Here is a 25,919-nt window from a genome sequence, read left to right as displayed (position 1 = left end):
CAAGATTTGAACACAACATTAAAATATTTTAATACCCCTTATATTAAAGTCTACATATTTTCTTAGTGAGATCAGGTTTCACTAAACCATTGTTTCAATGATATCGATCATTATAATATGAAATCTTATATTATAATGATCAATATCATTGAATCAGTTAATAGAAATATCATTTTTATGATGGTATTAGTTCTCAAAAAAATTATGATGGTACAGTATTTGAATTTTTTTTCTCTTACGGTTTAAGAAAAATGAAAACAATTATTTGGAACTTATTTTTTAAAATTTTTTATGTGTTTTATATATTTAAAAATTAATAAATAATTAAAATAGAATTGTAAAGATAATGGGTTACCGTTACACTACGGTTTTCATTATATGGTTACAAACTTTGGTGATTATGTTGAGTTTTTAAGGAAGTTTGGGAGGTAACAATGAAGGGTCACAATCAAAGTTCATCAACTAGCTTAATCCCTGTGATGCGATCCTCACAGTACTTAACAAAAGGGGTTGTTTTGATTCTCAGCTTGACAAGCAGAGATTGGTGCTTTAAGAGAACAAGGCTCCATAGACATGGCCCTAACACATGGCGGGTCAGGAGCCTGTTTGTGCCTTAGCTCGTACAGTATCCATGGCTTTAATCCTTCTAGACCTTGAGCTACGTATCCAAACGTAGACCTTGTGCTTGTGACAAGCTTATCAGCTAAACTCAGAAGATATATTTGTGGATCGTTTTGTCAACTAAATCGTATTATATTCTGTTGATTAGATAAATATAACTTTAAAGTGTAAACAAAGTACCTGCATTTCACCATTGCTAGCTGTAATATTGAACCACACCTAGTGTAATTTAATTTCTTAAGAAGATGAATACTGTTACAATCAAAATTCATTTAGGATCATCAACTAGCTTGATCCCTGGGTTCCAATCCTCACAGTACTTGATAAAAGGTGTGGTTTTGATTGTCTTGGCTTGACAACCATGGAGAGGAGCTCTAATAAAACAAGGCTCCATTGACATGGCCCTAACACACGGTGGGTCAGCAGGAGCTTTGCGGTTCCTTGGCTCGTAGAGTAGTATCCATGGCTTTAATCCTCCCAGACCTTGAGCTACGTATCCGAATGTAGACCTTGTGCTTGTGACAAGTTTATCTGCTAAACTCAGAAGATACATCTCGGCAAGCGCCTTCTGGTCATGAAGTTTCTTGTCTGTTTGCTGAACCCTTTCTCCACTCGGCTGATAAACTAGTACCATCTCTCCTGTCGAGCTCGGTCGTTCCAAGAAGATGCTCTTTAGGTTATCAGAGTACTCTGGATGCAGAGATGTGACTAGAACAGCTTTAAGTTTCGGGGTTTTCGATATGTTCATCATTTGTGATTCTTGAGCTGGTTCAGGCAATAGTTTCTCTCTTTGGGTACAGTCTAGTATCTGGTCCATGACGTGCTGGAAATAACCAGCACGTCTGCCGAAAACCCTTACTTGGATCCCAAGTATCTCGTCAGCTTTTGATAAGTAAGCGTTGTAGGACCGTGTGACCATACCCCAAACTTGGTTTGTCGGGTGAAGTAGATACCGGCTCAGGTGATGGAAGACGGTATCTTTCTGCGGGAAGAGCTTGATGAGTTTGGTCTGAAAGCTAGGTATCAACCATAGAGATGGAACGAAGTAGATGTTAGCTTTCACTACTAGCCATGGGACGTTCTTGATGAAAGCTTGGTTCTCTTGGCAATAGAACGTCTTATCCTCAGCCCTGTAATCATGAAGAAGGTGAAGATAAAGATGCAACGGTGGTATTGTAGTAGTGGAATTAATGGCGTGATTCTTCAGCATTGTACCATAACAACGGGAGTAGTCCGTGTTGTAGCTATCTATCTGACCTATCTACGGAAAGTCCAGAGGAAGCAACCATGAAGTGCCCGGGAAAGGCTCACAGAAGATATCATTAATATCTTTTCTTTGATCTACAAGAATGACTCTCTCTGTCAGGAGAGCGTAGAGGAACGAAGAGACCATAGATATTATTCTGTTTCCCAGCCCATACTCGGTGGCCACCCACACTACATATCGGCATTCTTTATCAGAGCTTCTTACTTGGTTCTCATCAAGCTGCTCTGTTGCTCTCTTGTAGGCTTCTGTGCCTGGACCGCAACGCTTGTGAAGCTTCTCATAGCGTCTTAGCTTAGAGACAAGATATGAAGAAGGTTTGTAAGGTGAAGGCTTGCGCAAAGACGATTGATGATACCTACTCAAGCAAGATTTCTCATCAAACTCTGTAGCAAGAAGCCCTCCTATCTTTTTCTCCATCTGCTGCTGCTTAGAATCATTTGAACCTTTTTTTTTATTTAAGAACATGAAAGAAAAGAGAAGTCAAGTGTGCATATTTCTGTTTATTTATGATATAATAAACTAACCCAAAAAAATGATGAGGGATCTCATTACCGGTAGTTGTAGAAATAGGCTTCTGTATGTTGAAGATGCTGTAGAGTGGTACTAGTATCACAATGCAAAGTAGTAACCAAGTGGCGGTTATTCTCGTGAGCTTCATACCCAACTTTGCTGGAGATATTAAACTGAGATGTTCGTTATTCGGAGCACCTGCAGTGGTGAGTCTCTCATCTATATTTCTCAGCATTTAAAAATGAAATAAATTGAAAAGGGAAGAAAGAGAAGAAAAACAAGAAGTGAGGGAAGAGAATCGTCCATTTATCTAGAGACGTTGCAAAAGCTATGAGGGACGTTTCTAAAGTCGCTAAGGATCGTATGTGTATGCGAAACAGAGTATAAAACAGTTCCTTCGTTTTATTTTTTATTCTTAACTTGTGAGATCAACTTACATTATAGATCTCTTTATATATAGGAGCTCTTAGCTTGTCCTATTACAATTGAGATTAGGAAACTTAACTTTATCCTAATCTATAAGTTATTCTACTTTCCTTAATGAATAACTTGTATCCTAAGCTATCTTTATTAAAGCTTATCCACAACATTCTCCCTTCTAAGCTTCAAACCATCTTTGCTTAGATCTTGAACTTGAATCATATCTCTCATCTCTTTGAACTTGATTCTTGCTAAAGCTTTGGTTAGGATGTCTGCTTTCTGTTCTGTTCCCGGTACATGCTCCACATCAATTACGTTTTGTTCCACTTTCTCTCGAATGAAATGAAAACGCTTGGCAATGTGTTTGCTTCTTCGATGAAACACAGGGTTCTTGGCTAATGCGATGGCTGATTTATTGTCAACACGAATCAGTGTTTTCTCTATCTTCTTTCCTGTAATCTCGCTCACTAAATCTTGGAGCCAGATAGCTTGCTTCGCAGCTTCAGTCGCGGCCATGAATTCTGCTTCACAGGAGGACAATGCAACTGTGTCTTGCTTCTGTGAACACCAGGTTACTGGCGTTTCTCCAAGGCAGAACAAGTGTCCCGTCGTGCTTCTTCCATCGTCCGGGTCTGTGTTGTGACTGCTGTCACTGAAGCCCACAAGTCTCTTAGTTTCTCCTTTCTTGTATGACAAACCATATCCGACAGTACCTCTCAGATATCTTAACACACGCTTTAGTGTATTGCCGTGAGAAGTCCTCGGTGAGTGCATATACCTACTCAAGATTCCAACAGAAAACGCCATGTCTGGCCTTGTGTGCATAAGATACCTCAGACATCCAATTCTTCTTCGATATAGTGTAGAGTCTATCTCCGGTTCTTCTTGTCCTTTAGAGAGTTGAATACCAAACTCCATTGGTATACAGGTTGGATTGCAGTCATCCATTGCAGCTTCTTTTAAGATCCTTTGTGCATACGCCTCTTGAGTGATTGTAATGCAGTCTGGACTCTGTTTTACTTCAAGTCCAAGGTAATAAGTTAACAACCCTAAGTCTGACATTTCAAATTTCTTCGACATGTTTTTCTTGAAGTCTGCGATCTCTCTATTTGAATTGCCGGTGATGAACAGGTCGTCTACATAGATGGCTACGATCAGTAACTTGCCAGCGCCTTCTTTTCTGTACACAGAACTTTCCTTTGAGCACTTCTTGAAGCTTAACTGTTTGAGGATTTGGTCGAGCTTTGTGTTCCAAGCCCGTGGAGCTTGTCTTAACCCATATAGAGCCTTAGAGAGTTTGAAAACCTTATGTTCTTCTCCCTTCTTTTCAAACCCTTCAGGCTGCGAGACATAAACTTCTTCGTTTAGTTCTCCGTGTAGAAAGGCTGTTTTGACGTCTAGATGATGAATCTCCCATTTATTTGCTGTAGCTAGACCGATTAGTAACCTTATGGTTTCTAGTCGCGCCACTGGAGCAAAAACTTCGTCAAAATCAATTCCATGTTCTTGTACATATCCTTTTGCTACAAGGCGAGCTTTAAATTTGTTTATTGATCCGTCTGCGTTTCTTTTTACCTTGAAGACCCACTTAAGACCGATGATCTTGACTCCTGGAGGCATATCTACTAGCTCCCAAGTGTTGTTTTTGTTGATGGAGTCTATCTCATCTTCACATGCATTAGTCCACCGCTTGTTTCCCTTTGCTTCTTGGAAATTTCTAGGTTCATCGTTGATCGAGAGAAGTAGCAACTCGCATTCTACTTCAGCAAGTAAAATATAATCATCGAGGTAGCTAGGTTTGCTTCTCTGACGGTTTGAGTGTCTTGTTTCTTGAGTTGTTGCTTCTTCATCAGCATCTTCAATATGTGTTGTCTCGGGTTCCTCAGCTTGATGTTCTGTTTCAGCGGCAATGTTTTCTTCCTGACGCTGTCCAGACACAAACGGTCCAGATCCTTCGTCAAGAGTCGTTCCCCAAGTCATGCTGAACATTCCAGAGTTTGTGTTAGCTTCTTTATCGCCTCCCTTCCAATTCCAACAGGTTCTTTCATCAAAAATAACATCTCGACTAACCACAATCCCTTTTGTAGTAGGATTATAGAGTCGATATGCTTTTGAGCCGGGCTCGACTCCGAGATGAACAAGAGCCTGCGATCGATCATCTAGTTTCTTTAGACGATGAGAGTCAATCTTTGCGTGCGCAACACACCCAAAAACCCTGATATGCGCGATACTAGGCTTTCTTCTCTTCAAGCTTTCGTATGGCGTGTTGTTCTTAAGTGCTCTTGTGGGAACTCGGTTTATAACATAAGTGGCATGACGAACCGCTTCTCCCCACATATAGTTTGGTACGTTGGTTGCCTTCAACATACTCCGAGTCATCTCCATGAGAGTGCGGTTTCTTCTCTCTACTACGCCATTCTGTTGCGGAGTATACGGCGCCGTTAGATGACGCTTGATCCCACTCTTGTTACAAAAATCATGAAACTCTCTTGATGTAAACTCACCACCTCTGTCTGTACGAAGTGTACCTATTTTGTTTTTTACTTCCTTCTCGACGAGGCTTTTGAATTCTTTAAACTTCTCGAAAGCTTCGCTCTTTTCTTTCAACAGAATAGTCCACATATATCTCGTACAATCATCGATGATGACAAATATATAGCGGTTGTGTGCTGGTGTGGCGGGTGAGATTGGACCGCAGAGATCTGTGTGTAGGAGTTCTAGGGCTTTAGCTGACCTATAGGGAGTTGCAATAGGAAAGCTATGCCTAGTTTGTTTTCCAACTAAACACGAGTCACACAACTGATTCTCTTCTTTGATTTCTGGTAGACCATGAACCATCTTCTGTGCTGCCATGGTTTGTATTGTTTTGAAGCTGATATGACCAAGGCGTGCATGCCATCTCCACGGCTCTTCTTTTAACTTCGTGAGAAGGCAGCTAGGTTGTCCTATCTTAAGTGGAACTTTATAAAGTCTATTGGGAGTCCTTAGAACCTTAGTGAGAAGTCTTCCTTTTGAATCTCTCAAAGTTAGGTAGTCATCTTTCATCCTAACGTCGCAGCCTTGCTCTGTTGCCTGTCCCAAACTAAGAATGTTACTTCTCAAATCAGGGATGTAGTAAATATCAGTAAGGAGCCTTTGTTCCCCTGTTTTAGCTTCAAACAATATCGATCCTTTACCATCAATGTCCACACATGAGCCGTCTCCAAACTTCACTCTTCCTTTGATATTTTGATTTAGCTCAGAGAAGTATCCCCTCTCACCCGTCATATGGTTACTTGCGCCATTATCCAAGTACCATACTCCTTCTTCTTTCTTGCTTATATCGAGTGTTTTAGGTATAACTTTCTCTTCATTCAGAAACACGACCTCATGCATGTAGAGCACAACATCTACTACTTCCGTCTCAGTTTTGTTGAGCTCTTGATTTTCTTCTTTCTTCTCAGGGCAAACAGACTTGAAGTGACCCTTTTTCTTGCAGTTGAAGCAAGTAATTTGTGAGTAGTCTCTTTTCTCTTTGTTCCACTCTCCGGTGTTGCCTCTACTACGTCCTCTTCCTCTGTTTCCTCTACCACGTCCTCGATAGTTACCTCTTCCTCGTCCTTTTGAATTCTGATCATTCGATCCTTCTGAGCTCGAGAACAGCAGATTGTTTTGTTGATCGTTTGTTGTATCTTCTTTGATACGTTCTTCATATGCTTTAATTCTCCCAACAACATCTTCATACTTAATTGTATTTAAGTCTAGCATCTGCTCCAGAGAGGCCACCAACATGATATACTTTGCTCTAGGAAGACTATTTAAGAACTTCTTTACAAGTTTAGATTCTTCAATACTATGTCCTAACGAGGCCGATTTTGATGCAAGCTCAGATAACTTGCCTGAGAAGGTATCAATTGATTCCGCATCAGACATCTTTAGACGCTCGAAATCGTTCATCAATGTCTGCAGTCGAGCTTCTCCTACACGATCTGCGCCAAGGTTTATTGTTTTCAAAGCTTCCCACATATCTTTAGGTGAGCTCTGATCTCCTACTTGCAATATCAAACTCTCTGGTATGGATTGAAAAAGAAGCACCATAGCATAATCATTCTTCTCTTCTTTATCTGTCCCTGGTTCGATCGCTTCCCATACCTTATGGACGCGTAGAAGAACTTTCATTCTCATTGCCCAAACCGTATAATTGGTTGAGGTTAGCATTGGACAGACAACAGTCCCGGGAATACCATCTCTTCGTCCCAGCGTCTTCGTGTCTATCAATGCTTTATCATCAGCCATTGTTTCTTTGAATCGCAATCACACAAACAAACCTTAAGCTCTGATACCAAATAAAGTCGCTAAGGATCGTATGTGTATGCGAAACAGAGTATAAAACAGTTCCTTCGTTTTATTTCTTATTCTTAACTTGTGAGATCAACTTACATTATAGATCTCTTTATATATAGGAGCTCTTAGCTTCTCCTATTACAATTGAGATTAGGAAACTTAACTTTATCCTAATCTATAAGTTATTCTACTTTCCTTAATGAATAACTTGTATCCTAAGCTATCTTTATTGAAGCTTATCCACAACAGTTTCTACTGTGTTGCCATGCAGTGACTGGTTAATTTATTTTTTATTTAAAGTTTATTTGTTTTATGTATTGATATAGTTATTATAATCTGAGAGATCATGGAGAAGAGCTTCCGTCGTTGCTGATGCTCTACATTAGTTCTTATTTCCCGATGAAAGCCATGATGGAAAATGGACTGTCATATTGTCACCATAAAGAGGTGAAGGAAAAGAGATCTGACAGGTATGCTAGCTTTGAATCACTATCTTCGAATTCACTGCTAAATTAAACATCAAATTCTACACTTATAATAACCATTTTTATGTCACATCTCAACGGATACAAGTTTAATGCATCCATCACCTTTTAGGATTTTTTTTATATTCTACATCTTTCTGATTAGATAAGGAAACTTATGAATGTGACATCAATCATATTATTAATCATTTGAGAAGGACGATATAAGCCCTAGCAAGTTTCTGTCATATTACTAACTAGTTAATGACCCGAACTATGCTCGAGGTGAAATATATATACAATTTTTTTTACATAAAAACAAGGATTAAAATGCAAAAAAAAAATGAAATTTATATAATTTGTGTAACTTCGTACATACAAAATTATTGTATTTTGCAAAAGAAACTTTAACATATTACAATGTATGTGATTGGCATTTAAGGAATGAAAAATTTCATAGACGATATATTAGTTAGTTTCTATATATATTACCAATTAAGAATCTGATATGGAAATACATTTAAACTAATATATTTTGATAAATAATATAATAAATGATAAATGATATAATGAATAGAGGGTTGGATGGTGAGGCTTGTGATGTTGACACATAAGCATAATGAAAAACTTCTTAATCTATACTAATAAAAGAGACCTTTTGAGGCTCCATAGGGCGTCCACGTCAGCGGAAAAAACTTATTCTAAAAGATGACACGTGTCATTAACAAAAAATAAAAATAAAAATACATATAAAGAAAAATAAATAATAAGTAAATATACAATATAAGAAATAGAAATGTTACATTAAACAATAATAAGTAAATATACAATATAAGAAAAATAAATAAAAAGTAAATATACTAAATAAGAAATAGAAATATTACATTAAACATCTATCATAATTTATAATCTGATATAAAAGCAAGAAAATTAGAAAACGTAAATGTATAATTAAAAAATGAAAAAACTAAATTAAACACCTATCTGAAAAATGTATCTACTTTTGAGGCTCCATAGGGCGTACACATCAGCGGAAAAAACTTATTCTAAAAGATGACACGTGACATTAACAAAAAATAAAAATAAAAATACTTATAACGAAAAATAAATAATAAGTAAATATATAATATAAGAAATAGAAATGTTACATTAAACAATAATAAGTAATAGAAAAAAAAAGTAAATGCACAATATAAGAAAAATAAATAAAAAGGAAATATACAATATAAGAAATAGAAATATTACATTAAACATCTATCATAATTTATAATCTGATATAAAAGCAAGAAAATTAGAAAACGTAAATATATAATTAAAAAATGAAAAAACTAAATTAAACATCTATCTGAAAAATGTATCTATACTAAAAAAATAGAGATCTATACTAATAAAATGGAGGTTTTGAGGCTCCATATGACGTCCACATCAACGGAAAAAAATTCTTCTAAAAGATGACACAAGGCATTAACAAAAAATAAAAAATAATTATACATATAAAGAAAAATAAATAATATGTAAATATATAATATAAGAAATAGAAATGTTACATTAAACAATAATAAGTAAATATACAATATAAGGAAAATAAATAAAAAGTAAATATACAATATAAGAAATAGAATATTACATTAAACATCTATCATAATTTATCATCTGATATAAAAGTAAGAAAATTAGATTACGTAAATATATAATTAAAAATAAAAAAACTAAATTAAACATCTATCTGAAAAATGTATCTATATTAATAAAATGGAGCTTTTGAGGCTCCATAGATCGTCCACATCACCGAAAAAAACTTCTTCTAAAAGATGACACGTGTCATTAATAAAAAATAAATAATAAATATACATATAAAGAAAAATAAACAATAAGTAAATATACAATATAAAAAATAAAAATATTACATTAAAAATAATAAGTAAATATACAATATAGGAAAAAATAAATAAAAAGTAAATATAGAATATAAGAAATAGAAATATTACATTAAACATCTATTATAATTACATTAAACATCAATCATAATTTATCATTTGATACAATTAAGAAATGAAAAAAAACTAAATTAAAAATCTATCTAAAAAATGTATAGTAATATAAATAATAACACAAAACACAATATAAAAATAGAAATATTATGTTATACAATTATCGTAATATTAGAATAAATAAATATAAAATATAAGAAAAACTAAATATTAAGTAAATATAGTATATAATAAATAAAAATATTACATTAAATATATATCGTAATATTATCATTGATATAAAAGCAAAAAATTTAGAATAAATAAATATACAAAATAAGAAAGATAAACAGTAAGTAAATATACAATATTAAAAATGGAAAAACTAAATTAAGCACATATCTAAAAAATGTATAGTTCAATAAATAATAAGTAAATATATAACATAAAAATATTAGATTAAACATCTATTATAATATTAAAATAACTAAATATAAAATATACGAACTATACTAATAAAAGGGAACTTTTAAGGCAGCGTCCACATCAGCAAAAAAAAACTTCTTCTAAAAGATGACACGTGACATTAATAAAAATAAATAAAAAAGTATACATATAAAGAAAAAATAATAAATAAATATATAATATATATATAAAAAAAGGAAATATACAATATAAGAAATATAAATATTACTTTAAACATCTATCATAATTTATCATTTGATATAAAGCAAGAAAATTAGAATAAGTAAATATACAATTAAGAAATGAAAAAAAACTAAATTAAACATCTATCTGAAAAATATATAGTTAAATAAAAAATAACTAAATACACAATATAAAATATAGAAATATTATATTATACAATTATCGTAATATAAGAAAAAATAAATATAAAATATAAGAAAAAATAAATATTACGTAAATATAGTATATAAGAAATAAAAATATTTCATTAAATATATATCGTAATATAATCATTGATATAAAAGCAACAAAATTTAGAATAAATAAATATACAAAATAAGAACGATAAACAATAAATAAATATACAATATAAAAAATGGAAAAACTAAATTAAACATATATCTGAAAAATGTATAGTTAAATAAATAATAACTAAATATCCAACATAAAAATATTAGATTACACATATATTATAATATTAGAATAACTAAATATAAAATATAAGAAAAATGAATTTACTTAATAATTACATTTCTTATTCACGAAAATTTACTTATTATAAATCATAGAGAGTCCATCTTTATATTTACTTATTATAGTATATAACATTTCTATATGATTAATATTACTAGGAGGAGGAGCATTATGATACTCCACAATAATATTAAATATAGTTTTAAATTTTAATATTACTAATTTTCGAAAATTATAAATAATATGCAAACATACAGCATCAAAAATGGAAAAACTATATTAAACATATGTAAAATTACAATTTTTCACTTAAAAGAAAAAGACGGCTTATCTCCATAATGTAACATTACCGTTTTATAAAACAAAAAACAAAAAACATTATATATAATTTCGAAAATAATAAATATATGTAAACATACAACATAAAAAATGGAAATACTACATTAAACATATGTAAGATTACCATTTTACATTTTTATTTTTAAAAAAATAATATGTAAACATACAACATACAAAATAGAAAAACTACATTAAACATAAGTAAACTTACTATTTTTCACTTTAAAAAAAAGAGGTTTATCTCCATAATGTTAAAATTAGTAATATTAAAATGTAAAACTATATTTTATGCCACGTGTCATCTTTCGGGAGAAGTTTTAAGATTTAAACATCTATCTTAAAATATAAAATATAGATATTAACTAAATATAAAGTATAAGAAAGAGAAATACTCAATATATAGAAAAATAAATAATAAGTAAATATTATAAATATATGAATTATATATACAATAAAAAGTAAATGCACAATTTTTAAAATATGGAAAGAGTACATTAAATATTAAACATCTATCTTAAAATGTAAAATATAGATATTAAGTAAATAGAAAGTATAAGAAAAAGAAATACACAATTTAAAAACAATGGAAAAAGTATATTAATATTTAAACATCTATCTCAAAATGTAAAATATAGATATTACGCAAATAGAATGTATAAAAAAAGGAAATACACAATTTAAAAAATGGAAAAAGTACATTAGTATTTAAACATCTATCTTAAAATGTAAATCTATCTTAAAATATAAAATTATTAGTAAATAGAAAGTATAAGAAATAGAAATAGGAGGTCTATAGAAATGTTATATACTATAATAAGTAAATATAATTTAATATTATGTTATATTATATAAAATTACATAATATTATATAATTTAATATTATGTAATATTTAATATTATTGTTAGTAATATTAATCATATAGAAATGTTATATACTATAATAAGTAAATATAAAATATAAGAAAAAATAAATAATAAGTAAATATAGTATATAAGAAATAAAATATTATATTAAATATATATCGTAATATTATGATTGATATAAAAGCAGGCAATTTATAGTAAATAACTATACAAAATAAGAGAAGATAAACAGTAAGTAAATATACAATATAAAAAATAGAAAAACTAAATTAAACATTTATCTGAATTAAACATTTATTAAAGAGTTAAAATACATCTATGCTATAAGATTAAATAAACTAGACTTAGGGTTTAGAGTTATGGTGTGGAGTTCTGTGGATATGATTTCAAAGTTTGAAAAATAAAAAAGAAATATTAACATTTTCAAAATAAAATGGGTTATTTTGGTCATTTCCTTATTGATGACTATTTTGTGATAAAAACTTAAAAACGACTATTTGAAAGAGTTGTCCTACAAATTAAGAAAATTTAAATAATAAGTAAATATATAATATAAAAAATGGAAAACTATATGAAACATCTATATGAAAAATGTATAGTTTTCTTTTTTTTTCTAAAGAAATTACTATTCACACAAACATACAATTTAGAATTTTGTTGCTGTTCAGAATACAACGTCCAAATGAATAACTATATAGTTAACATTTAAAAATCAAAATAGCTCCGCGCGTAGCGCGGATTAACTCCTAGTAATACATAAAATCAAGGTTATGTTTTAAAAAATGCTTATCTTTTAAATTTGACATCATGGTATCTCTCTCATGGTATCTCTCTCAATAGGTTAGAGGAAGGGTTTTACACTTATAGTTAATCGAAGAAACTATTTTACATAATTTTTTTAAACCATTGTCCTGAAACTGAACCACAGTGACAAGTTTTGGTGATTATTTAATATTTTCTAGGCGACAATGAGACGGTCTTGGAAGAAGATTCATTCATTCGGGAGCATCAACTAGCTTAAGACCTGGGTTCGAATCCTCACAAGACATTACAAAAGGTGTGGTTTCGATTGTCTTGGCTTGACAACCATAGAGCGGAGGACTATGGAAACATGGCTCCATCGACACGGCTTTAACGCATGGTGGATCAGGAGCTGTACGGTTGCCGTTGTGGTAGAGTATCCATGGCCTTAATCCTCCAAGACTATGAGCAAAATATCCAAATGTAGACCTCGCGGACGTGACAATGTTATCAGTTAAGCTTAGGAGATAGACCTCTGCGAGAGCCTTTTGGTCGTGAAGCTTCTTGTCTGTTTGTTGAACCCTCTCTTCACTTGGCTGATAAACTTCAATCATCTCTCCTGTTGAAGTCGGTTGTTCCCAAAACATTCTCTTTAACTTTACAGAGTACTCTGGGTGCAGAGACGTGACCAGAACAACTTTAAGTAGTCTCTTGCTGCTTCTTGTTGATGTGTTCTTGACTTGTGTAGCTGCTAATTCAGGCAACAGTTTCTCTCTTTGTGTACATGCGATGATCTGGTCCATGACGTGCTGTAAAAATCCAGCTCGTCTCTCGAAAACCCTTACTTGGATCCCAAGTCTCTCGTCTGCTCTTGATAAGTAAGCATTGTAGGATCTTGTGACCAGTCCCCAAACTTGGTTTGTCGGGTGAAGAAGATACCGACTCAAGTGGTGGAACACGGTTTCTTTCTCGGGGAACATCTTGATGAGTTCGGTCTGGAAACTAGGGATCAACCATAGAGACGGGACAAAGTAAATGTTGGATTTAACGACCAGCCAAGGCACTTCACCGATGAATGTTTTTTGATCTTCTTCACAGAAGAACATCTTATCATCATCACTGTAATCAGAGACTAGATAAAGATAAAGATATGAAGGTATTGATGTTTCAGTCAAGTTAGGGGCACTGTTTATCAGCATTGTTCCGTAACAATGAGAGTTTCCCCTGTCTTCGAAGAAGCGGTCTCTCCTCTTACCACCCATCAACGTAAAATTGCGAGGAAGCAACGAGGAAGTAGCTGGAAAAGGCTCACAAAAGAGGTTGCTTATACCACTGCGTTGGTCAACAAGAATGACTCTCTCTGTAAGGAGAGCATAGAGGAATACAGAAACCAGAGATATTATTCTGTTTGCAAGCCCAGAGAATGGAACCCAAACGATGTATCTGCATTCACCAACAGATTCACTACTTCCATTCCCAGGCTTAAGGCCAAGCTTCTCTGTTGCACTCTTGTAAGCATCTGAGCCTGGACCGCAGCGCTTGTGAAGCTTCTCGTAGCTTCTAAGCTTAGAGACGAGATAAGCAGATGGTTTGTGTGGTGAGGGCTTGCGCAAAGACGGCTGGTCATACCTACTCAGGCAAGATTCCTCATCAAACTCCGTAGCAAGAAGCCCTCCTCCTAGCAGTTTCTCCCTTGGTCTCTTAGAACCATAGGAATCTTTTTTTATTTTAACAACATGGTAGAAAGAGAAGTCAAGTGAGCATTTCTTTTAATTTTTGCCATATTTTGGAAAATAAACAACTATTCGAATTGTTACCGGTGGTTGTGATATTAGACTTGACTTGAGGCGGTTGAAGATGTTAAGAGGATGGTGGTGGTAGTAGTAGTAGCACGGAGCAAAGTAGGAAGCAAGTGGCGATTGTTACTGTGAGTTTCTCCATACCGAAGATATATCTTAAACATGTGTTTCTACGTACTTTGTTGCATGTAATGATATTAATACTGCCTCTTGTGCTCAGTGTGAAAGAGACTGCCATCAAGAGGTGAATGAAAAAAAAAGAGATCTACACGGGTATGCTTGAATCGTTATCTTCAAATTTACTTCCAAAGTTTAATGCATTAGTTGTTCTGTAACGTTTTTTTTGGATCGTTTTGTGAACTAAAACATATTCTATTTTTCCTAATTAGATAAGTTAACTTTAGAATGCGACATATTAACCCATGCATACATAAATGATAAAGCTAACCTGATTTATATGCATTCAATGGGTTACAAACTTTGGTGATTATGTTGAGGTTTTAGAAAGTTTGGTAGGTAACATTAATGAAGGGTTATCAAAGTTCATCAACTAGCTTAATCCCTGTGATGCGATCCTCACAGTACTTAACAAAAGGGGTTGTTTTGATTGTCTCAGCTTGACAAGCAGAGATTGGTGCTTTAAGAGAACAAGGCTCCATCGACATGGCCCTAACACACGGCGGGTCAGGAGCCTTTTTGTGCCTTGGCTCGTACAGTATCCATGGCTTTAATCCTCCTAGACCTTGAGCTACGTATCCAAACGTAGACCTTGTGCTTGTCACAAGCTTATCAGTTAAACTCAGAAGATAAATCTCCGCGAGCGCCTTTTGGTCGTGTACCTTCTTGTCTGTTTGTTGAACCCTTTCTCCACTTGGCTGATAAACTTCGATTAACTCTCCCGTTGAACTAGGCCGTTCTAAAAACATGTTCTTTAGCTCATCAGAGTACTCTGGATGAAGAGATGCGACGAGAACAGCTTTGAGTCTCGGTGTCTTCGTTATATTTTGTGATCCCTTTGTAGCTAGTTCAGGCAAGAGCTTCTCTCTTTGTGTGCATGATACGATCTGGTCCATCACGTGCTGGAAATAACCAGCTGGCGTGCTGAACACTCTTATTTGAAGGCCGAGTACCTCGTCGGCTCTTGATAAGTAAGCGTTGTAGGATCTTGTGACCATTCCCCAAACTTGGTTTGTCGGGTGGAAAAGATAATGGCTCAAGTGGTAGAAGACTGTGTCTTTCTGTGGGAACAGCTTGATGAGTTTGGTCTGAAAACTAGGTATCAACCATAGAGATGGAGCATAGTAAAGGTTAGATTTCACTACTAGCCAAGGGATGTTCTTGATGAAAGATTGGTTCTCTTCACAGAAGAACATCTTATCATGATCCCTTGAGTCATGGAAGATATCAATATAAAGATGTGACGGTCTTGTAGTCGAGTTAACTGTATGATTCTTCAACATGGTCCCGTAACAATGCGAATGCGTGCGGTTGAAGCTATCTATCTGATCAGTCAATGGAAAATCCGAAGGAAGTAACCAGGAAGTACCGGGGAAAGGCTCACAGAAGAGGTCGGTTATATCGTTCCTTTGGTCAACAAGCATGACTCTATCTGTTATAAGAGCATAGGTGAAGACAGAGACCATGGAAAGTATTCTGTTTCCTAGACCAAACATAGGCGTCCACACTACGTACTGACAATCACCACCGTTGCTGTTTATTAAATTGTTGTTACCAAGCTGCTTTGTAGCTCTCTTGTAAGCATCTGAGCCTGGACCGCAACGTTTGTGAAGCATCTCATAGCTTCTTAGCTTAGAGACAAGGTTTGTAGATGGTTTGAATGGTGAAGGTTTGCGTAAAGATGATTGATGGTACCTACTCAAGCAAGATTCCTCATCAAAACCTGTTGCAAGAAGGCCTCCTAGTAGAAGAACATGAAAGAAAAGATAATTCAAGTGAGCATTTATGTTTTTTTTCTAACGAAGTTTGAAATGAATTGGAGAATTTGTTACCTGTGGTTGTAAGATGAGACTTGTGAAGGTTGGAGATGTTGTAAGATGGTAGTAGTAGCACCATTGAAAGTACTAAGCATGTGGCGAATGTTATTGTGAGCTTCATCATACCTGAGATCTTAAACAAGATGTTGTCTTCCAGTTTCTTCATGTTGAATCTGAGTTTTGGATGAAGGAGATGCGAGTGGGCTCTCATGTTGTGACCGTCACAAGAGGAAGCTCTAAACTGTATATGCTTCACTACAATATCTTCAAATCTTGATGCATTACTAAAAGAGCCAAAGTCTTAAAAAGATGTTAAAAGAGAACTAGAATATCAATTACCCAATAAGATCATTACATGTCATATTTATTATTTATCATGTTTAATTACTGTAAATATTTTTCCATATCTGACCAAAAAACAAAATATGTTTCCACATCAGTCTTTTGTAATATGATTTGTTTCCAAAATTTAGACAGATGCCTACACCGATTTTTTGAACGACTAGACTAATACGACTTTTGGAACACTCGTTATTATAGACGAGAATAAAAAGAGAGAAAATATGATCCTCTGTTTCAGTAACTCAATAAACAAATGAAACCAGCTATAATAAACAAGACCTATTATAACTCATCAAATAGCTTCAGACCATCATTGTCTCGATCCTCACAATGCTTTACAAAAGGAACAACCTTCCCTGAGTCAGTTCCCCAATCAGCATCACATCCATGAGAGGGAGGAGTAAGGTGACAAGGGTCTATCGACGTGGATCGAACACAAGGCGGATCAGGAGCTGAAGCATCCCTTGGTTGATAGAGCAGCCAAGGCTTTAAACCTCCTAGACTATGAGCAACATATCCGAACGTGGACCTTGCGCTTGTGACAATGTTATCCGTCAAACTCAGAAGATACATCTCGGCCAAGGCCTTTTGGTCGTGAAGCTTGTTATCAGTTTGTTGATACCTTTCTCCACTTGGTTGATAAACTTCTATCAACTCTCCTGTCGAGCTAGGTTGTTCCCAAAACATGTTCTTGAGGCGATCAGCGTACTCTGGATAGAGAGATGTGACAAGAACAGCTTTGAGTTTCTGGCTTTCAGACATATTGAGTTTTGACTCTTCTTGTGAGACTACTTTTGGTAATAGCTTCTCTCTTTGCGTGCATGACAAGATCTGGTCCATGACGTGTTGGAAGTATCCCGCTTTGTCGCTGAACACACGTATTTGAATCCCGAGCCTATCGTCTGCTCTAGCTAAGTGAGCGTCGTGGTACCTAGTGATCATACCCCAAACTTGATTGGTCGGGTGGTAAAGATAGCGAGCCAAGTGATGAAACACTGCTTCTTTCTGTGGGAATAGCTTCATCAGTTCGGTCTGAAAAGTTGGATTAAACCACAGAGATGGAACAAAGTAGACGTTGGCTTTGACTATCAACCAAGGAACCTTATCGATCATATCTTGATCCTTTGTGCAAAAGAACATTTTATCTTCATCTCTTGAATCATGTAAGATATGAAGATATAGATGCCTTGGGGTTGAGTTCGCGCTAATGGCATGATTATTCAACATTGTTCCGTAACAACGAGAGTACTCCTTGTTGTATCCATCAATCTGCTTCATCAATGGAAAGTCACGAGGGAGTAACCATGAAGTACCTGGAAACACCAGAGATCGTTAGCTCAACTGGAAAGGACTCTGGTCATTGTGTCAGAAGTCTACAGTTCGAGTGACGGCTGAGACGAAACTAATATTACATGTTGCGGTTTCGGACCTGACCCGGATCTTTTAGTATTTAAAAAAAAATGTACCTGGAAACGGCTCGCAGAAGAGATCACTAATGTCTTTGCTTTGATCAACGAGAACGACTCTGTTTGTCAAGAGAGCATAGAGGAAGACAGATGCAAGAGTGAGTATTCTGTTTCCTAGCCCGTAAACCGCAACCCACACAATGTATCTGCATTTACCAACGGATTTGCTTGCGTAATTCTCATCGTCATGACCAAGATTCTTTGTTGCTTTCTTGTAAGCTTTTGTGCCTGGACCGCAACGCTTGTGAAGCTTCTCATAGCTTCTAAGCTTAGAGACAAGATATGGTGATGGCTTGTATGGCGAAGGCTTGCGATACAACAATGATTGAGTATACCTACTCACGCAAGAACCTTCATCGAAACCCGGTTTTAAAAGCCCTCCTATAAACTTATCATGGAGTGTTTCTGATTCACTTGAACCTATTAATCACAAGAAAATGAAAATAAAAGTCAAAAGAAGTTATTAACAAAACATATGAAATGGTTTATTTTCTTACCGTTGAGTGTAGCATCAAGAAGTTGGTCGTTGAAGTTGTTAGAGAATGTTGAAGTTGTTAGTAAGATTACAGAACCAATGAGTAAGCCACTAAAGATGACTGTTATAGCAATCTTGATCTTTAGACCCAAAGCCCTGAAAACATCACCGGAGATCTGAAACATGTTGACTTTAGTTTGTTTGAGCATGAGATGATTCAAAAAGAATTATATATATCTAGCGTGATTATTACAACTCTTATTCGTGATGCAAGGTGGACGAAGGTTTATATTTATGAAATAAGAGTATGAATATTCTAATGTGTCATTGTTGAGTTGTGACTATCAACGAAGTCCGAACGTGACTCTACCTTCGTTTAATGTATAAAAAAGTCTTTGATCTTCGATTTATGCGAACCTTCAAGCTGTATTGATATTTAATAAATTAAGAAATGACCAATGAGCGGGTTGTTTTGAATTATCAACAATAGTTATAAATTCAAAAACTTGGAATCTATACAAACATCACATGTCATGATCATTATTATTACTATTATTTTACGGTAATCCTGTATTAGTATTTAATTGACAAATCATGTTCATTTATGTATTCAACTAATAATAATCTTTGCTCAGATCCGAAAGTTCGCGTTGTTGACTGAGCATAAATAAATTTCGATAAGCCGAGCTTCTTAGAAGAATGGTAAGTACGAGTTTTGTTTAATTACAAGAAACAATGTCATCATGTGACGTGGAAATCTCAAAAAAAAATTGTTATTTATAATGATGTCTTTTCAACTGTTTTGTGGACAAATCACATTCAATGTTTTATATTTATTTTTATTTGAAATTTTTTTAAATTTACTCTCTTCCAGAACATTTGTACAACCTAATGATACTTTGTAACCTAATGCTACTTTGTGCAAAAACGAAAACTTATAGAAACTTTCAAAAGAAAAGAATAAAAAAATCATCTATTCCCAAACCATATATCTCCATGGCTTTTTCATGTCTGTCTCCAACTTGTTTTCTTAAAGAAAAAATTTTGTTTCTAATCATCTTATCCAAAATTCTGATAAGACGAGCGGGGGATTGATGGCTTTCTTTCACCCGGCGAGTGTTTCTCTCGTGCCAAATAGTATGGGCTATTGCTTGGAAACAGTAACGGAAGAGTAAGGTTTTGGTACTGTCCTGTAGCCCAATCACCAATCTTTGCAACAGGAGGGACCATTGAGCCGATACACCTACACCTGCCACACCCCTAATTGTTCTCATCCAAACTTCTTTAGAAAAGGACCAATCAAAAAATAAATGGTCTCTCGTTTCAGTAGCTATATTGCACAATCAACAGGTAGAGACAGCTACCACTTGAGAATCCTATCTCCAGTCGATAGTCTGTTGTCTGTTGTGAGCAACTAACTATGTGGGAAAGGAAAATTTAGGAGTGGCTTCTTTATATTTATCATATTCAATTTGTTGATAGTTTTCAAGGTTTAGTTTGATTTGTTCTTTGAACTCGGTTTTACGAAAGTATATAACGTCAATGGTTTTTTTTTTGTTCTTTGCTATAAAAGTCTAAAGTAAATTTGGTATTTGGATACATAAGTCAGATTACTTGTCCTTTGAAACTAAGTGTCTACAATTAGTCAAGCTATTCGAAAAATAAGAATGACCATCTCTTATGGCTCTGAATCGATGACTTTATCCATATAAATCTTTTAAAATTGTTATTCTACATCTTTTATTTCTAGTTCTACACTTCTATACCGATCAATTTGCGAAAAATATTTGTGTTTAACATGGCCGAATTTGAGCGAAGTCCAATGTGACATTGGTCGTGACTCCCAAAAATTTTATAAGTTTTTTAGATAAATTATAGGCCTCTAAATTATAGAATAAATTACTACAAAATTTTTAAAAAATGTTTCAAACTTCCCCCATCCGGCCATCCCCAAAAATTTAAGATCCGGTTCAGGTGCTCAACGTTATGTTTTTAACGTATACCTTTTTATAGTCTAAGATTGTGTTAAAGAAACTTCTATTTGAATCTATTTAATAAAATATGAAATTATAATGTAGAAAACCAGTTTACTTGCAAATTATAATCAGCGGACTCCCAAACCATCAAAATGAGAAAACAATAAGTTCCATGAAAAAAATATAAGAAAACAAAGGGATAATAACATAACTCTAGCAAAGTTGCAACTACCATCCAGTAAAATGAGAAAAGAGGAGAAACATAACTATAGCAGAAATATATAAATTGTCATTGTTACTGTATGATAACATGTATGAATTGATTGTGTGTTGTTTATAAATTGTTTACTACAATCATCTTAATCACAGATATGTTCATCAAGAATTTGTAAAATGAGAACAAGAAGAAATACTGTTGTAGAATATTTTGTATGCAAAGTGAAAACAAGTTTTAGTTAGATTAATCCAATTAACTCGTTTCACAATTTTGTAGTAGCAAATTAATAAATGATTCTGTTTGGCTGAGATTTTTAAACCGAACTGAACCGAAAAATTCGGTTTTCGGTTAGCTCCGGTCGGTTCAGTAACAAAAAAAAATGGAAAAAAAGGAAAAAGGTATGCTTAAACGGTGATGCACAAAAGGGTTTTTGAGAGGGTTTAACACACAAGCTTCGTTTACAAATCTACGAGTCGGCGGCTGCAGAACAACGAACTTTCTTCATCAACGATTCGATCTCGCGGCTTAGAGTGAAGGGCGATCATGTCATCTCCGGATCAGAAGACAGAGAATTCCGATTCCCAATCTCCGTCAGAGGAGCTGGGAGATTCGTCAACTGTTCCGCAAGATCCGGTTGAATCCGGATCTCCGAATGAAGAAGAAGAATCGGATCCTCCAAAGGAAGGAGGAGACGCTGAGGAGGAGGAGGAAGGAGAGTGCGGGTTCTGCTTGTTCATGAAAGGAGGCGGATGCAAAGAGTCGTTCACGGCTTGGGAAGTGTGCGTGGAGGAAGCTGAGAAGAACAAGGAAGACATCGTCACCAAGTGTATGGAAGTCACTAGTACCTTGAAGAAATGTATGGATGAACATTCGGATTACTACCAGCCGATTCTGGCTGCGGAGAGAGCTGCTGAAGAACAGGTGAAGAAGGAGCTCGAAGGGGAGAAGGAGAAGGATATCTCTGAAGAGGAAGCGGCGGCGATGAAGCAAGCTCGGGGTTAAACTTGAGAGGAGGTTTAGGTAAATTTTACCAGAGGACATTTCTCGTTGTTGTTTAGATTCAAAAAAACTTTAAAAAGACCACCATTGATGGTGGAGTTTCTTTACCTAATTATAATCTGTTACTTTGTGTGCGAATAAGTCTCGATTGATTTGAGATCAATTTAATTTCTGTGAACCTTTCTATCTGATTGAATACTCTCTTGTTTTTATAGAGATAGTTTGCTCTTTAAAGGTCACTTCTTTTTTATGCCCCATGAATGTTCTTTTCTGGTTCTGGGACATAAAAGATCGGATCTTTTTCTTTACGTGATTGCTTCTGGTTCCTACATTTTCTAGTTTGTCTGAAGATCAAGTTGGAAACTTTACCGCTTAAGATACACTGACACTAGCCATTTGTTTTCCCACTTCAATCTAATAATCTTGACAAATGCCAAACATTTCAAAAGTTCACGTCTGTTATTGTTCAGCCTCCATACTTTGTTTGCTCCACCTGCGCAGAACAAATCTCAGGGCCAGAAATAAAATCTTTATTGGTTTAATCTCTCAGAATGCATAGAGTTTGGAATCAGCATCATGAGACAGAGGTGTTGAGAGAGAGACCACAATCTGTATGTTAGGCTATTGCCAAAAGCGGTCTTTTTCAAATTTCTATAAGATGAGAGATACATAATCTTTGTTTTAGTTACATCTTAACTTACGTAAAAACTAATAAATCAAGATCAGCAACTATGCAGAAACAAAAAAAAAAAAACTGAAAAAGTTACAAAACAAAAATGGGAACAAAAAAACTCAGGGAAGGAACTACAAGGCAGCTCCCTTTCCAAGTGTTTTTGCGCTCCCGTCCTCTTGCAGAAACGATGAGATAGTATGCTAAAAGAAATGTGACTTCAACGTGTTAAACTGGAGTAGTTTGTCTGGCGGCCATACAGGTCGTGGCAATTTGTACCTTCACAAAGACATTCTTGAGGGTTAGCGTAGAAGTAGTCTTCCTCCTTTGGTTTGTCGGAGATCACTCTTCGATGTGTAGGTGCTCCTGTTCGTCTCTCGTGTGCTTCCTTGACAGCTACTGCAAACTGATCCCACGTGAGGGTGCTGTTGTTGTGTAAGTCAAGTAGCTCCACGAGTCTCTTGCGGTCAAGCAGGATTGTCTTCTTAAACCCGAGGTATCTGCAAACTCAGCAGTACCACATTTATGATTTTCTTAACATTACTTTGTCAGTTGTCATGAAATTTGAATGGATTCTGTTTCAGTATTACCTCCGATGACCTTCCACGACTTTTGCCATGTTTCCATCATACGTGGGAATAAAAGTGTTGCTGGCCACAGATACCATGAAATCTAGAGCAGCCATTTGAGACGAATGGTTCTGAAACTGCTGCAACTCTGACGACTCCAGTAGCATTTCCTTCTTTACCTATAACCACAAGTGACAGCGAAACTGCTAAGAAAAAGTGCCAATATACTGAGCACCACTCGTTAAGGATTTTGGGACTGGTAGGACTCACAATTCTCGGGAATGCTTCCCTTAGAACGGACAATCTATGCTCGCTCCCATAAATCTCACCAGCTGCAATGTATATCTGTGTATTTTTGTCGAATCCCAATGCTTTTAGAACCAATGCCACCTCCTCTGGCGTCAGAGGACACAGCCCTTGCGCCCTCCTCTCCTCTGAGTTTATCTCCTTCTCTCTCCACCAGGGATATGTGTACCTAAAGAAAACAGTATACCCTTGCATTAACAACAACAACAAAAGGACCAATTCACGACAGATTTTCCGAAGGCAAACCTCATCTTTTTGAGCTCTTCAGCTTCTTCCTCACTGCAACCATGAGTGCAACCAGAGAAAGCTAACATATCCATCTCATATCTCAGATGCAAAGCCACAAAGGGCCCTCTTTGCTGTAGAATGCGGACTAGCTTAGACCCCAAAGCCTCAAGCTGAGGAGTGAACTTAAGTCCCTGGAAGTTCACCCGGCACCTGAGCCACTGGAGTGGGAGCGAAAGACCGTTGTTTGCCAGGCGGGTGTCTGTCCTATTGAAATGCACAACCTTATGTTTGCTGAAAAGAGGCAACACCTGAAAAAAAGAAAAGAAACTTAGACAATCAGATACACAGATCAAAATAACTCATCAGCAAGAAAATGCAGATGCTTGCTACCTGCTTCAGGTAATAGTTCTCATCAGACCAGCTGACAGGAGGCATTTCGAACATCTTGTATCCATACTTGCTGCTATACCGTTTAGGAAGCCTCCTAAAGATCCGAACTTCATCTCTTAATGAATCAATAAAATGTCTCACATCAAAAATATCCTCAAACCCACTGCAAACGAAACAAAGGATCCTGCTTTAGATTGCTAAACATTGTTTAGGCATATCAGATCCTATAAAGTCAGTATTACCTTGGATCAGCCCAGAAAGAAGTTTTGTCAAGCTCAGGAACAACGAGAGTGAGGTTAAGTAGCCGAGCAACAGTCACCATATCACAAATCTGAAACAACAACATGCGTCAAGAGATTCAGAAAAACATCAAATCTGAAAAGAGCAAATTAAAGCAACAAGTGACAAACCGCGGATCGCATCTGATTAAGTCCGCCATTGCACGATACAAGCAGAATACCATTGCTGGTATAGTTTCCTGTATAACAAAATCAATACTTTCGTTAACAAACACGACGACGCAACCAGAAAGGGTGAAAAAAGAACAGACTCGGGGGAGGAAGAGGAGGCGGCAACGGAACCGGCTCGACGGGGGCCGAAAATCTAGAAACCTGACCGGTGAAGATCCGCGTACGCCAAAGCTCCCCGGCGGCGAAAAGCTGGACCAAACAAGTCCAAATCAAAATGGTGGAGCAGACCGTGACGAACCAGACTTGTACGCGAGGCTTCGGAGCTGCCGGAGGCGGAAGCTTATTATCGCCGCTCCGCGCCTGACTCGAATCCGATCTAGCTTCCATCTACCTCCGACGATCGTCTTCGCCGCAGCAGCTTCATAAGATTACAATTTCTCAAAACCTAATTCGATCTCAGAATTTTTCCGGAGGATTGCTTCAAATGCAAGGGAGGATTTTAATTAAAATTAGATGACAAACGCGAAATGAAACACAGCTCTCGGCGTCGTCACAGGTTTGAATCTCGAGGATTAATTTTTCCGAAATTAAAAAAAAAAAAAAATCACGAACGAGAGTGGTGGTGGTAAGAGTGAGAGAGAGAGAGAGAAAGGAATGACGAACATGAATAATTAACCGCCAAGGTCTTCTTCTTCTATTTATTATTTTCACCTCCAATATTAAATGCTATTATTGGTCAGAAAATGGAAAATAATAACTTAATTAAATGCCTTTTTTTTTTGTCGAGATGCCCAATTCTTAACGAAATCTGATTTATTAGACGAAAATAAAACGACGTTTAAGGGAAAAAGACAGAAGTAGATATATTCATTAAAGATTTCAAGAATATTCAACTCTGGAAAACATTATACGGAGTAGCTGGGAAAGGGAGAAGACACACTTGGCCTTTTAGATTGAGTCCTTGTCAACGCATTCACCTAACTGTACTCTATTTATTGCACTAATCACGATCAAAAAGGTCTTTAAATCTCTTTTTACCCACACACTTCTTTGATTAACATGCATATCTCTGTGTGCACATACATACACACCTTAAGCTTAATTAATAATTTCATATATTATGACTTATAAACACAGAAAAATGGAAGCGAAATGATGACCCTCAATTTGCATTTGCTTTGCATTAGCATTCCTTCCAAGTAAAGCTAGTCTATTTTTCTTCTTTACAAAAACTTTATTACAATTGTTTTAAAAAAAAAAGTAAATCATGCCTAACTTTAGATTATGACATCTTTACGAAAAATTTATTACAACCCTTTCAAAAGAAAATTAACCAACCGATCAAGTTTAAGCTGTAGTCTGCGTATGCTTGGGTGAAACTGAATAAGTTAGGGTCAC

General features: G+C 35.4%; 5 protein-coding genes and 1 pseudogene across 5 annotated transcripts; 1 reads left to right on the top strand and 5 right to left on the bottom strand.

Moving 5' to 3' along the window:
* Positions 1 to 329: 329 nt before the first annotated feature.
* On the bottom strand, positions 330 to 2,633 carry LOC106359343 (annotated as a pseudogene).
* A 9,511-nt stretch (positions 2,634 to 12,144) lies between these two features.
* LOC106359342 (probable fucosyltransferase 8) lies at positions 12,145 to 14,717 on the bottom strand. The gene is given in 2 exon segments (XM_022708018.2): positions 12,145 to 14,397; positions 14,483 to 14,717. Coding segments are annotated over 2 exon segments (1,698 nt in total). The 3' UTR covers positions 12,145 to 12,934.
* Positions 14,718 to 15,004: 287 nt separating this feature from the next.
* LOC106362096 (probable fucosyltransferase 9) lies at positions 15,005 to 16,705 on the bottom strand. The gene is made up of 2 exons (XM_013801914.3): positions 16,489 to 16,705; positions 15,005 to 16,397 (listed from the first exon to the last, which is right to left on the bottom strand). The coding sequence occupies exons 1-2, from the start codon at positions 16,682 to 16,684 to the stop codon at positions 15,016 to 15,018; spliced, it is 1,578 nt and encodes a 525-aa protein (XP_013657368.2). The 5' UTR covers positions 16,685 to 16,705; the 3' UTR covers positions 15,005 to 15,015.
* Positions 16,706 to 17,057: 352 nt separating this feature from the next.
* On the bottom strand, positions 17,058 to 19,067 carry LOC106362095 (fucosyltransferase 6-like). Its single transcript, XM_013801913.3, has 3 exons — positions 18,779 to 19,067; positions 18,282 to 18,701; positions 17,058 to 18,128 (listed from the first exon to the last, which is right to left on the bottom strand). The coding sequence occupies exons 1-3, from the start codon at positions 18,963 to 18,965 to the stop codon at positions 17,098 to 17,100; spliced, it is 1,638 nt and encodes a 545-aa protein (XP_013657367.1). The 5' UTR covers positions 18,966 to 19,067; the 3' UTR covers positions 17,058 to 17,097.
* Positions 19,068 to 21,366: 2,299 nt separating this feature from the next.
* BNACNNG39580D lies at positions 21,367 to 22,162 on the top strand. The gene has a single exon (XM_013801916.3). The coding sequence runs from the start codon at positions 21,493 to 21,495 to the stop codon at positions 21,949 to 21,951; it is 459 nt and encodes a 152-aa protein (XP_013657370.1). The 5' UTR covers positions 21,367 to 21,492; the 3' UTR covers positions 21,952 to 22,162.
* A 400-nt stretch (positions 22,163 to 22,562) lies between these two features.
* On the bottom strand, positions 22,563 to 25,190 carry BNACNNG39590D (rhamnogalacturonan I rhamnosyltransferase 1). Its single transcript, XM_013801915.3, has 8 exons — positions 24,662 to 25,190; positions 24,522 to 24,589; positions 24,354 to 24,442; positions 24,112 to 24,274; positions 23,740 to 24,029; positions 23,458 to 23,662; positions 23,209 to 23,366; positions 22,563 to 23,118 (listed from the first exon to the last, which is right to left on the bottom strand). Exons 1-8 carry the CDS (start codon positions 24,906 to 24,908, stop codon positions 22,839 to 22,841), a joined length of 1,500 nt encoding a protein of 499 aa, XP_013657369.1. The 5' UTR covers positions 24,909 to 25,190; the 3' UTR covers positions 22,563 to 22,838.
* Between the last annotated feature and the right edge of the window lie 729 nt (positions 25,191 to 25,919).

This window comes from Brassica napus, chromosome C8 (assembly GCF_020379485.1).
Source record: "Brassica napus cultivar Da-Ae chromosome C8, Da-Ae, whole genome shotgun sequence".
Taxonomy (NCBI): Eukaryota; Viridiplantae; Streptophyta; class Magnoliopsida; order Brassicales; family Brassicaceae; genus Brassica; species Brassica napus.
This window is presented reverse-complemented; position numbering and strand designations above follow the sequence as displayed.